The sequence below is a fragment of the Zootermopsis nevadensis genome, unplaced genomic scaffold, assembly GCF_977971745.1.
Source record: "Zootermopsis nevadensis isolate Lab colony 2312 unplaced genomic scaffold, Znev_1.0 Znev_ptg000018l, whole genome shotgun sequence".
In the NCBI taxonomy this organism is placed as follows: domain Eukaryota; kingdom Metazoa; phylum Arthropoda; class Insecta; order Blattodea; family Termopsidae; genus Zootermopsis; species Zootermopsis nevadensis.
The window spans coordinates 309,792-323,813 of record NW_028259150.1 but is presented as its reverse complement, the minus strand read 5'-3'; the positions used below and the strand labels follow the sequence as shown (position 1 = coordinate 323,813).

At 33.8% G+C, this 14,022-nt stretch overlaps 1 protein-coding gene and 2 long non-coding RNA genes across 14 annotated transcripts in view; 1 reads left to right on the top strand and 2 right to left on the bottom strand.

Annotated features, from left to right (window-relative positions):
• Positions 1 to 14,022, bottom strand: part of LOC110827459 (uncharacterized) — a 51,552-nt gene that overhangs the window by 10,047 nt on the left and 27,483 nt on the right. For 5 of the 11 annotated variants that reach the window (XR_002542333.2, XM_022059158.2, XM_022059159.2 and 2 more), the window contains exon 4: positions 298 to 411. The exons of 3 other annotated variants lie outside the window; for them this stretch is intronic. Coding sequence is in view for 5 of the 8 variants with exons in the window: in XM_022059158.2 (XP_021914850.1) it covers positions 298 to 411 (114 nt within the window). In the remaining 3 variants the exon portion in view is untranslated. Of the gene's footprint in view, positions 1 to 297; positions 412 to 8,936; positions 11,945 to 14,022 lie in introns of those variants that run through there. 3 more of the 11 variants (XM_022059164.2, XM_022059166.2, XM_022059160.2) reach the window with 2 other exon arrangements.
• On the bottom strand, positions 1,761 to 7,029 carry LOC110827461 (uncharacterized). Of its 2 annotated transcripts, XR_002542334.2 has the most exons (4): positions 6,957 to 7,029; positions 6,647 to 6,748; positions 5,733 to 5,893; positions 1,761 to 4,902 (listed from the first exon to the last, which is right to left on the bottom strand). It is a non-coding gene; the product is annotated as an uncharacterized LOC110827461 (long non-coding RNA). The 2 variants fall into 2 exon arrangements; XR_015535726.1 differs by lacking the exons at positions 6,647 to 6,748; positions 6,957 to 7,029 and having other exon boundaries at positions 5,733 to 6,640.
• Positions 7,048 to 12,668, top strand: LOC147873401 (uncharacterized). The gene is made up of 2 exons (XR_015535725.1): positions 7,048 to 7,540; positions 10,435 to 12,668. It is a non-coding gene; the product is annotated as an uncharacterized LOC147873401 (long non-coding RNA).

Here is a 14,022-nt window from a genome sequence, read left to right as displayed (position 1 = left end):
ACTTGGGGGCTTAAATCTCATTCTATAATTCTTGAAAGGAGTAATTCTGGTCATGTGAACAAGAAGACAATTTTCTCAAACAATTCTGAGAAACTCAAGTATTTCTTATGCCAACTACACAATGTTGTCTTGACCTCAGACTAATTTATTACAATAAAAGGACTAATGAAATACTGTAATTTTGTTTACCAAGTATCATTTGCACAGAAATGCACTGTTGGCACTATCTTTAAGAATCTTTTATAAAACTGAATAGAAAGATGTTAACAGCTACACAATACTGATGAGCTCAATTACCTCCATATGACGATTCCACCTCTTATTTCACGGGCTTTTCGATGTCTGTACTGACCACGCAACAAACAATGTCTTCCCTTTTTGGTTTTTGTCACAATAAAGTCTCTTTCTATCCTATGCACAAAAAAGACAAACATCAATAGTTTCTTTTATAATATACACTGTAACTTTATACATGTTCTTTTGCTATTACAAGTTGATAAAATATTAAGAACTTCTATGTACATGCTATATGCTTATAAGCTATATGTGTGTTCAAAAATTAACATTATTTGCTTCATCATTAAATGTAACCTACTTGCTGAAAATACTTTGATGGTAAATAAAAGGACGTACTTAGGACACAAATTTAACTAGTGTTCAAAGATTTTTGTTACATCAGTTACCAACATCTCCGTCATCAGGGTGATGAATCGCCCTGATGACGGAGGCAGTATGACCTCTGAAACGTTGGTAAACATCGACCAGACTACACAGCACAACAACCCAGAAGACAGATATCTTCTCTATACTCCTGTTACTGTCTCTCTCTCTCCAAATGATCTCCTTAGCACCCTGTTCTTAAATACCACGTTCTTCCCTGAAGGTCAGGGATCAATTAAGATACCCATACTAAACTTTTGGATAACATGATCAACATATTTTGTTTGAAAGAGTAATAACAAAAGTTGAAAATTACTTACACCAATAGACACATTTCTTAGTACATTAAATATTGAAACACTCTATAACACAGGGCACCACCAGAAGGATTCTCTCCTCTTTTCAACTATACATCTTCTCTGTAAGTCTTGTTAAGTCTCCCCTCTCAGAGGAATGATCTCTCTGGCTACTGAAGGACATTCTTGCAACTGTGGATCAAGACATTCATGTACTCATGACTCTGGAAAATTGCTAGTATCTGTTCCTGCACTTTATCTTGAAAACATAAGAGTCATGAATAGTCTTCCAAAATGCTCAAGATTCTTCTCACACATTTGAAGAACAGACCCATCCACAATTCAGCATTAACCCTCTACAGCTGTTAGCTGTCACATTTGGTATCAATATTAGGGGCAGAGAAATGGAAGAGACTCTGCCATTGGATCTTTTCCTATAAACTACTGCTATTATTAATTCAACTGGTGGACTATAATTTACATTTCTAAAACTCCTTTAATGCTAACACTGCTATGGTTACCATTGCACACTGCTTTTCAACAATACAACAATCCATACTAAGAGTGAATTCTGTTGTTCCACACCTCTCAATCCCTGATATAAAATAACATTTCAAAACAAATTGCTTCACAAGAGAATATCTCAGAACAGCCATAAAAACAAATTTATAGAAAATCCTTTGGTTCAGGAATCAATTACAGTAAATCTTACAGATAAAACCACATTTCTTCATAAATTAAATTTCTATGCTAATGCAAAAAGAGTGTGATTACCATCTCTTCTTTTGTACCAACACCAAGCAATCAATTCTAATTCAGTTTTATTTCAGATGCCTTAACGGTTAACACATTTTACACATAAAGTACAGTACTCAGCACAAGAACATTAAAAAAGTGTTGCAAGATACATTTTTCTGAACTCAAAACTACTGCTTCCTGCATATACATTAATTCACTACAGGCATCAATGACTACGGTACTACACATCACTCTTACAATTCACACAATTTACTGAATTTTTCAGTATTATTGGTAACATTGTTAAAATTACTGTAGGCCTATACAGAGTATAACATAAAGGTGTATAACAAATGTAAAGCCTCCTTTACAAGTTACAGACCATTTAACCGAACCAAAACTTCTAATATGGTGTCATACTTCCATTACTCTTCACACTTGGGAAATCCCACGGCAAGTGCTCACAATGTCATACTGAGTATGTCTTGGGAACACATTTTAAACATACTAGGATGTTGTGGATTGTATGGCAGCCGTCTTCAACTTGCCACAGAGAGTTACTACACTGTGTAAACTAGAGTATGTAAGGCTGGTTACACACAGATCACTTGGTGGTGACACTGAGTTCAAACACTAATGTCCACAAAGTGGTTGATGCCACCACTTACTGCTGCAACAGCTTTTTGAACAACAGAGTTATCAGTTTCAGTTCTCCAAACACAAAGGTCTGCTTCATAGTGTTGTCACTGAATGGTACCTGAATTGTTACAGATAAAATGTATTGGGTGTAAATCAGCAGAGCATGGGGGCCACACAGTAGGCTCATACGCTAGCCAGGGTATATATCCAATAATTATCAATCTATAATGTAATGAACCATTCATGTGTTCTCTAATTGCTAACAATGTAAAAATGTAATAACGAGAGACGATCATTTTGTAACAATGTCATTCCCTGTCAGTATTTCTGGAAAAAACATGAGGGTCTGCCAAAACATCACCAATGATACCTGCTCACACATGAATGCTAAACTGTTCTTGATTTCTGAACTGAATGTCTCTCATGCTAGAAATAAAAGTGGGCCATAACCTGAAAGGGTGGCTCCTCTGAACCCATGATCATACAAACTTTTATAATTTATTTTGTGTGTAATCTCACCTTTACAACTCTGTCACAAATTTAAGTTACACCACATATATGGGAGAGGCTATGTGCTGTACAATCAAATTGATTACATTTCCTCAAACTTATATTTCTACTTCAACACTGTCTTTCACATAACATTTTAGTGTTTAATTTGAGATTAACTGCATGATTCAATAAAATATTCTCGGATGATCAGCCACGTCAAATGGTTAAATAATAAAACCGACGTTTCAGGAACCATCTATGTCCCCCATCATCAGGGTTCAGAACCAGTCCCTGAAACGTCGGGTTTTATTGTTTAACCATTTGACGCGGCTGATCGCCTGAGATTTTATTGAGTTATGTCACCATGAAAGCTTCAAATCATATATAACTGCATGATATTCATCACTCTAGAAATATATATGATTACATGCACTTATGCTAATAAATTAAATAAAAACAGCCTTAGATGTTCTGAAATTTCATATTAAATTCCAGAAAACTGATTATAAATTACAGTATTTAGTAATGAATAGGGTAGTCAGATTCCCATTATTAAAATGTGTCAGTCCAGATTATATACCTCTAAAATCTCACTTCAAGATGCATTTCAAAATTCTGATGAGTCTAATAGTTTAAGTACTGGGGATGTGATGTTTATAAATAGAGAACACTTCTCAAATTTTCTTTATCCAAGTACACAATATTTACTGGCAAGAATTGAGCCTGATTATTAATTTTGAGGATACAGAAAAGAAGGCGATGATGATGAATAAGCTACACAGCTTTCCACTTTTAACAAGGCAAAAATAATGTCAACATTTTTAAATGCAAAAAATTTAATAAAGTTATATCACAAAACATAAAATACTAGCAAAAATAATTATAGATATGCGGTTTGTTCCCCACACAGATAAAGGCAGAATTTTTTTTCTTTACAACAGAACTTTGTGCTCCTCATATAAATACCATCAACAACACACTTTCAATATTATGTATTTAAGTCATTAGGACAAAATACATATTTTTGAATATATTTCAATCAGCATCATGTTTGTGGCAATTTTATGAGCACAATGACATTTCATTTCATTACTGAGATAAGATATTGGTCACTTTCAGTTCCTCAATCATGTAAAACAGACAAGTTAGGAAATGTATGCACAGTATAACAATTCTTGCACATCTGCTATTATTTCATCTAGATTTTAAGTTTTTAAATAGTAACTTTCAATGATCTCTTATAAATGCAATTAAGCAGGTGGGACAGACAAACTATTTGATGGAATTTGACTAAAATCAGTTCACTAGTTCTGAAGTTATGATATGACAGAACAGAAACATTTTTTGTTTAATTATCCCGAAAACCACATGACTTATGGGGAAAGTGTACTGAGCAAATGACGTGTTTAATTTTTTCTACAACTTATGTGTCACATATTTTCTTATCCCAATTTCAAGTGAAATACACTCAAGATGTAGGTTTTGTGAAGTGTCTAGTATTGCTGTGTAATTTTAACATGAATTAAAGTGTGTCATCATATTTCAATAAAACTATTCAAATATAAAATCCATTCATTGTTTATATGCAGACAGACATGGCAAAACTAATGGGCACAATTCAACATCTTCATCAAGAACAGGTCTAAAAATGTTCTTCCTGTCAATGCTCCACACTGTGCTTAATCTTTATATGTAATTCTGCATACTAAAATTTATTTTGTGTGTTGTAGTCCTGCCTACTCCCCAAAACTAATGTAACAAGAAGATAATACAATATACCATTACAAACCATGGACAAATGAACTGGAAATACACATGATCAGCTGCTGCTTGTATAATTCTGACTTTGTGACGGAGAGTTCAGTGCATGCTAGCGTGTTAAAAGTTATCCTTATAAACATGTCAAAGCACAGTCAGTTGTCTATGGCAAATTCACAGCTCTCTCCTCTTAAAAATGTATCCAGAACCAAACAGGATTATTAGTTAAGAGTCTTGAATGGAATTTTGTTGTGCTGCGTAAATAAAAAATGATGTGTCTGTGGCAACGTAACATTGCACTATCACCTGGCTACAGTAGCTGAAAAACAAATTAGTAGAAAGAAAAACTGAAATAGAGTACTGGTAATTACTAAATGTGTTCTTCATGGTATGTATGTCTCACTGGCCTTGTTCACTCAATGAAAATACAGATCTGTCATTACATATAAGCAACTGTAGAAGCAAAACTAATAATATTAAAGATGCACTATATTAGGTTAGAAATCGGTCCTTTTGTAATCTGTAAAACATTCACACACTGAAAACTGTTTAAAATTGCAGCGGTTAACCTAAATCAGATTAATCTTTTCATGTCATGTTCCAATTTCTTGTACAATGACCTATTTCTGAGAACATTGAAGTTTCTGGACTGAAACAAACCATGCATAAATTGACCTGCCACCTTTTATTGTAGATACCAAATAACTAATTTCTTTTAAAACTGTTAAGTATTTTTTAATACAAAACATATGGACAGCCCCAACTTCCACATTTTGTGTTAAGTTTATATACTCCACGCAGAATACACAAATAAAAGGACTTCAAGACGTATAAATCACCAGTATTTGTACTGTTGCAGCAATACGGAAAGAAAACTTTAATTTTTCATAATAAACAACTTGAAACATGAAATAAATATGCAAGAAAAGAAACCACATTTACTGTGAGTATTATTGTGAACAATGTTCTGTAAATTTATAGTTTTCTTCTTCTAAATGATCAATATTCTTAAAAACTTTTATTCTGTCTACTCGTAATTTCATATGAAGCATCACATCACTCTGATCCACATCTATTGTTGCTGAAAACAAGGTGAAATACATAAAGGCACTAGACATTTAGAACACTGAAATCTAGACTGTTTCTCACGTGTTTTAGTTGAAAATAGTCGACATCTCCTGAAACTTGACAAACTTTCAGGCAGATGGAATCCAACATCCCTGAACCTCTTATCACATGGCATTTGATGCCTCTTCCTTGATGAGTAGTTTGTAATTGGACAGCTATAGTGACGTGAACTGTGTAATTGGCTGGGTGTGAGGTGGTAAGGATAAAAGAGGATCACTTTTTCAGTTTTTTATAACATTCTGTATCAAGGTGTAAATATGTTGACATATGTTTCAGTACCAGTAATAATAAAAAAAAATCTTCCACTAAATCACAATGACATGTCAATCCATCTTATAAAATAAGAGTAAATATGACACAATGTAATATGAAAGTCGTGATTGGACTTACATACCTCCCAAGCGAGACACAAAGCAGAGATAAAACTACACTTCTAACTACATTTACTGCTCCTGATAATGTCACAAATGACAGTTTTAACTACTTCTTTGTCACTGTCAGACTATTTTGATCCATGACATGCATCTCTTTAGCACAAAGAGTGAGAAAATGCAACACAGGACTGACTACACACAAAAAGGTTTGGATCTTGTATTTCAGATAAAATGTTTCATCAGTAGTACACGATTATTAGTTCTGTGCAATGAACAGCAACCAGTGATTAAGTTTCTGACTGCAGAAAATAGTGACATGTTGGTGCCAACAAACTGTCTCAATCCATGATGCATTATGTTTTTAGCATACAAAAAGCTAAACATTGGGTGGCTTAAAAAAAGACTAGAATTGAAAGGAATAAAAGTGGGATGGGCAGAATCTAAAACCATCTTCTAAACATAGTATGGAGTCTAATGATACATACATCCACATTCCTGCAGCAAATCTATACCTTTTACATTTGTACAGGATTTCTAAGTAATGGCAAGATTAACACTTACTTCATTTCATTAAAGGCATCTTCAATACACAGCAAGAAGTATACATTATATGCAAACCATATTCACAGAAGCAATAATATATATATATATTTATGATGCAACCTACAAAAACAAAGTAGTAATACTGACAATGTACAATACATATAATTTTTAAAATTAATTAAGCTGACATATACAATGAAAGTGTATGAATCTGTCTGAGAAATTTAAATGCCTATAACCAGTCTTTCTCATCTGACACAAGACCAAAATCAGCAAACCCTATTTATAGAGAAATTTAGGAAACAAAATTTATTATTCTTCACTCAACATGAATTCCTTCAATGTTAGGTGGGTCCCTGTCACCATGACATAGCACGTCCTCAGGTTGAGGATGGAGGAACAGCCGCCAGTTACGTAGTACCCGAGATAAAACACGCGAATGGGCAATTTCAGAAAGCAGTCGGTTGAGTTGGAAGGTTACACAAGCTCCCACAATAGAAGGGTCAAAACTACTACCGTCTCCAATAAATGTGGTCTGAAGGCTATCGAGTCTGAAGCTAAAAAATCGTCCCACCATTGAGCGAAGTTCGACAATACGCGATGAAGTGGAATTCTTTAAATTTATATTTAGCACCAAGGTTAGTAAGTCACAATTCCCGCACAAACTCTCACTCTTGCTTAAAGCAATATAACTCTACAGAGACTCAAATATAGACCCCCAAGGCTGACACTACATTGCAACTTTTAAAAAAGACATCGTACAGAAACGATCTAACAACGCAACAACCAAAACTAAGCAATTCATTCATATCAATTAACTTCACAGTATGAACCAGAAAATAATCAATCCACTGGCCAAAACAAACGAAAACGAAAGTTAATTAAGCACACGGAATGAACACAGACTATTTGGTAAGTACCTTAAAAATAGACTTGAGTTCTGTCATTAAGCACACACATTTGAAATACATTAACTTGATAAAGATTTCGTTGTTAGTTTGACTCTTCTTCTAACTTATATGGATTAAGTATTGTAGTCTGTTATACTTCAGAATTACTCCTGAAATTATTAATGCATTTAGATATTTGGTATGAATCTTTGAGTTGGGCAGTCTTATGATTCTTCCAAACGTAATTCGACCTAAGCTGACACGGAATAAGTGGATTATAAAATTCGGTCTTCAGACACCGTTTCGCATCTCCTTTAAGAGTTACACGCGTGTGTAATTAAGAAATACGAATTAGGGGGACATAAATTACAACACGTCAAAATTAGAATTGCAGAATTCCCTCCTTAATGACCCCTACGATAATTGTGCAAGAAGTAACACTTTCGTTCCAAATTTAGGTACCTGTGAACAACAATAACAAACAGAAATGAGGTGCATGATGAAATTAAGAGTAGAATACATTCGGGGAACACTTGCTCTTATTCGGTTCAAAAAGTGTTAATCATCTCATTTAAATCTAGGAGGTTCCAATGGGCTGGACATGTAGCACACTTGGGGGGGGGGACAAGGGGTGCATACAGAATTTTGTTGGGGAATCATTATTGAAAACAACCACTGGGCAGACCAAGGAGAAGGGAGGATATCAAGATGGAGATGAGAATGGTAAGTGGACTGAGTTAGCTCAGGATTGTCTGGTGGCGGGCTTTGGTGTTGTCAGTGTTGAACCTGCGGGTTCTGCTACCAGGGAGTTAGTTATTTAATATGAATTCCTTTAAGTGCATACAATATAGATATACAGGATAAAGGTTTTACTGCAGATCCAGCTTTCAATGATTCTTTCATAATTTAGGTGATGGACTAATTCCCCCCCCCCCCCCCCCCCCCAAAAGAAGTATAATAAAATGACATAACATCACCCTTAATTTAATCATTATCAGCTCATACCTCACATCCTACACATTTCACCTGGTTGTGCAACAGAGTAGCATATTATTATACCATTTACTCAAAAATTAAAGTCCTGCCAGTAGCACAGTAGTACAGGGGTACAAAACTCCTATATCCTTATGACAATGGATAAAATGCATTTTTAAACAGTTCAGTTAAAGAAAATGAGTCCATGCATGGTTTATTCAAAATTAGAGAAAATATTTCTATCACTGATTAAAAGAATGGGCAGATAAAAAGCTCAATTTAACATTACACTCTTAAGTAATACACTGAATATCACCCTTAAGAACATACATGATTCAGCTGTATGATTGATTCCCTTAAGAGGAGAGGGAAGGTCATGGGTTTGGGTATTACTAAGCTAATTCAGTCATTTTCAATAAACCAAGTTCCTCACAAACTACAAATCATTATAAAATATTCACACTTGTTTTATTAACGTTAAGAACTTCCCACACAGAAAACGAACAAATTATTTTAATTTCTGTTCACACCATGAGTCAGACTTATCTATGCAAGCATTCTAATTAATACAAATGATCACAAGAAGATTCACTTTACTTGTACCACTGCACTAATTTTACAAATACCTAGTACAAATTATTTAAACACTAGTCCTGATGTCAACAGAGTAGGTCCCTTATTAAAACATAAATTATTAATAAAAAGAACACACCACTGCTTCATTTCTATTAAACTCATTGTGCACCCATGGAACATAGAGATACTACTATGATAGTCAACAACTGATACTTCATACTGGAGTAATCTGAAACTGAAAAAATTCAATATAGAGTGAACAAACCAACAACTATTAACACTATAATGGACAATAGTGTCCATTATAGTGTTAATAGTTGTTGGTTTGTTCACTCTATATTCTAATACACTACACGGTATGCAAAGTTTTATGAAAAAAATCAGTTTTCATCAAACCAATAATACATTATACATAAAATATGAACTTAAGTTCTCTAAATCCATCTTAAAAAAATCAGAATACAAACAATTTCTTCAGGTGAGAGACATGATTTTCAGACTAGGACAAGCAGAACTTGGGTTTAAGCATGTTCCAGTAAGAGTTTTTAAAATATCTTGCTCAACAACTACTGTACAATCATCATATTCAACCAAATTCACACCAATAACCTGTACTTACTATTTCCAAGAACTTCAATGTAATGTGCAATTTGAGCCTATAAATTATACTACCCTTTTGTAAACTTCACAAACAAAACTTTCAGGAATTATCAGTATAATTAGCTATAGAACTGTATGTCCACTCAAATTCAATCTCCACTAACTAATATTCAGCACTCCGATGCAGTGCCTAGCAAATGAAGCCAGATCAGCATCATTCATTAAATAAATGCTATTCTTTTCCTCTGATTCAACAAATACTCTTTAACGTAATAAGTATGACCTCAAAACAATGGTTATTTTCAGGTAGCAGCAGCAAGTGAGGTAACAAAATCTATTTACAGACTGGGGGCAACTGAAAAAGAGAACAAGCAATTTTTTTTCATTTGAACAATTACAAAACACTTTAAAACATGATGAGATAATTGTAAACAATAACAACAGTCATTTCCTCATTGAAACCAGGACCAAAATTATACAGAATGTCTGGCCTTAAATGACAGTAAAATGAAATATTACATAACATGCATAAAATGAAATAAATTAAGCTGCACACATCTGCATGCAGTGTGGCAACTCTCCAAGTGTTTTTCTTGATCAGGCAAGGTCATCTTCTAGGTGTATGTGCACACAGCCTTCCCATTTTTTTTTCACTTGAACAGAAGGTGTACTTTGCATGTCAGGAAGTAGACTGTCCAAATCATACACCCATGTTCAATGTAAGTTTAATCAGGTATAGCTGAACCAAGCACTGATTTATTACAGATCTGTGATGCAACGTGATGATCACCTGAAAGAGACCGAGTGTCATGTGACAAAATGGGCCTCCGTGTCACATCGCATCCCAGCACATGTCAAATGTATACAAAAAACATTTAAAAGGAGCCCTGACTAGTCTCTTCACCAATCAATTTTTAAATGACATGCCTACAAGCTTCAGCTGGTCCAGAAGATAATACGTACAGGTCAGGATTCAAGAAAACAGTCTGCTTTAGAAATGCTTTCCTGCATTGAAGACTAGACCTTCCTTAACAGAATTAGTTTTTCTGATGAATCAACATTTCATATGTATGGGAGAGTCAAAAGGCGTGTGCCATGTATGGGGAAGTGAAAATCCTCTAGACACTGAACATCAGCATGAATCACCAAAGGTCAATGTGTGGTGCACTGTACACTATGATGAAAAACAATATTTTTCTTGAAGGATTGGCAGTGAATGGTGAAACATTCATAGCTATGATAAACACTGCCTTGTGTCACATTTCTCAAGGAACAGTCTTCCAGTTAGATGGAGCAGCACATCATATCTCCCTCCACGTATGTCCCTTTCTGGATGGGGAGTTTTCTGATCATTGGTCAGGAAGAGCAGGCCCAATTCCCTGGCCTCTTTATTCTCCAGACCTAGTCCCTGAATTTTTTTTCTTTTGGGTTTTTGTTGAAGGCGAGGCAAAATATGAATGAGTTGCATGAAAGAACAGTTCAGAGCTGCAGATTGTGTTACCAATGAAATGCTCACCAGTATCAGGTATGGAACTAAATATGGCCTTGAAGTGTACTGCATCACTAATAGTACCCACATTGGTATCTACTGAGCACATAAGCTTAATCAGGTGCAGTGATTGAAAATGTATCAATTTAAAAAATATACTGAGTGACTAAAAATATAATATTTTATTTCATGTCATTTGGGGTCACAGACATTGTATATGATAAACATGGAGCTAAACATGGCCTATACAACCATCTAAATATTTTTGGTACATTATTTTCTGCTGATGGTACCATTGGGTTACTTAATTCTTTTTCTCATTAAGTTTGCTAATCATGGTTTTATCTGATACGGATTTCTCCATGAACACAAATCTTGTGCCTCAAAACTAACTGCTGAAATGACTAAACACTCAAAATCCTGGCTCTACAACATCCATGAACACATACAAATACAATACTAATACAAACTGATATGATAATGCCAAGGCTTCATGTAGCATCAAGTCCCTTCTCATGAAATTTCTTGAAACATGGAGTGATGCAAAGTCCCACTAAGCATGATGAACACTGGTATCTGGATCGTTTCTGCTTCGTTGCAGTTGAACAAAAACGACACCTCCTAAAACTTGACAATCTGTCAGGCAAGTGGGATCCAACATCACTGAATCTAATCTCTTCAGGTACTCCAAGTGGCCGCCCATGTTTTGCATACCTCTTTTTCATATCATGTGCGTTTTCTTGAACTTGATCCTCCCATGCTGAGTACTGCCCAAATATAGAGTGACTTGGATGCAGAAGGTGTGAAGGACCAGAAGAGACATGAGGAGAGGGAAAGTTCTGTTAATCACTTATTTTTAAAAATTAAATGACTAATATATTTTATATCCTCAAAAATAGAATATCCCAACATGTAACACACATATTTTCGACACCTATCACATAGTCCTAGAATTGTAACCTGTCAATGGGATTTAAAATGTATACCCTTTTTAAAAGTTAACAACAAAACAAATGCATCATCAAGTTTTACAATTTCAGCGTCCAAATGTGCTTATTCTGGAGTTAAGATGGAATCACAAAAGACATGGAATTATGTATCATTCTGAAACAAGAATGGTAAAATTAACCATTAGGATGGCTTTAACAAAGCATGCTTCTTTTAGACAAGACATCTGACTATTGTCAAAGTATTAAAGTGAATTAAACTCATAAGATGGTATTAATCATACAACAAATGATACATATTCAGTTAAATGAAAATCTGTGAAAGAACTTTAAGATGTAAATTCTGAACTGAATGACTGGTAACTGGTAGTCTAAGACCTTACCAAATATGAGTTTGACTAACTTTACTACCATCAGTTAATTTATTAATCTTTAAATGTGGTATGTATGCTAATAATTTGTGTTCTAAATGTATAAAATATTTTTATTCTCACCAATCTCTCCTCATATTACTCATATCCATATAGACATGTCCCTAATAAATTTTATTTTTTCACATTCTCTATACTTGTAGAATTTTTCTTGCTCTTTACCTCATTTCAGAGACTTATTTGCTTTCATTATTTCCCTACACCTTCACTCTATTATTTTAACTCTAAACTTTGTTTTACAAGCCACTTCAAGTCTATAATAATTATATGAAATTCAATTAATGAAAATGTAAATGTTCACCATATTCTATTGCACCTTAAAGTAATTAAAACTGTGCCAACTTAAACTCTGAAATTATTATTTACAATTTAGTAACTCATTTAATTCAAGAAGACACCGAACAAGATGTAAACAGCTCCTGAAACATGTAGTAACAGTGCAAGCCCTAAACCATATTTCCCTTAACCTCTAGACCCACAAGTAATACCTATGGAGTTATCTTAAGGTCAAGACTCTCTCTCACCCTTATCAACTGAAGAACCCAAATAAAAAATTGGGTTGAGTTTCCATACGATTTTGATGTCAGAGTTTAGTAAGAAATATAATATAAAATTTTATGAACTTACACTCATCTAGAAAAGAACTATCATATGTAGATGGAAAAAGAACAAACCAATCACTGTGTATTAACATAAATTGTAGATAAATATAAAAGCTAAATTAAAGCCAATCCAACTCCATGTATTTGTGTTTATGTAGCTTATTTTCACTTCACCCTATAAGGAAACATTCAGATACTCAGTAATAATTATATTACTAACAAACAAACCCTTGTGCACACTGGATTAAAAATGATGCCCAAAAGAAAACATGTTCAGTTCCATATGCAGATACAACAAAATTTGATTTTCCAGTAATCAGAGAATTATTATCGATTACTTAAATGTTATGCATCGAATTAGTTTGTATTTTGTTGAAATTACCCAAAACACCATTCACTCTTGTACAAGCTATCAAATACAAAACTTGAAAAGGAAAAATTCCTGGTAAGGTATGAAGGTAACAGAGAAGTCAATTATGTGATTAAAATCTACAGTTCATTTCTTAGGTATGACTTGTGTCCCCTATGTAATCAAGTGCAGTATTTAATGTTGTAAATGTTAAACAAAACTGAATTTGTTTTGTTGCTATCATTACAAACATTTGTCACACTAAATGTTCTTCAATGTAACAAAAGTAAACATATCTAATATTCTAAAAAAAACAGTTTATAGAAGACATTTAAGGAACTAATCTGATAGTGATAATATAATGAATTTAATGGCATATCAAAAGGTTAATTTAAAAGTTTAAAACTATAAATTTTAACAATTGATTAAACATTTCTTTACTATTTTTTCTAAAAACAATGTAAACTTATACTAATGATAAAAGTCTTCTTGTAACCACACCAGAAGATCAACTTATTTACTTTCCATATGTAAT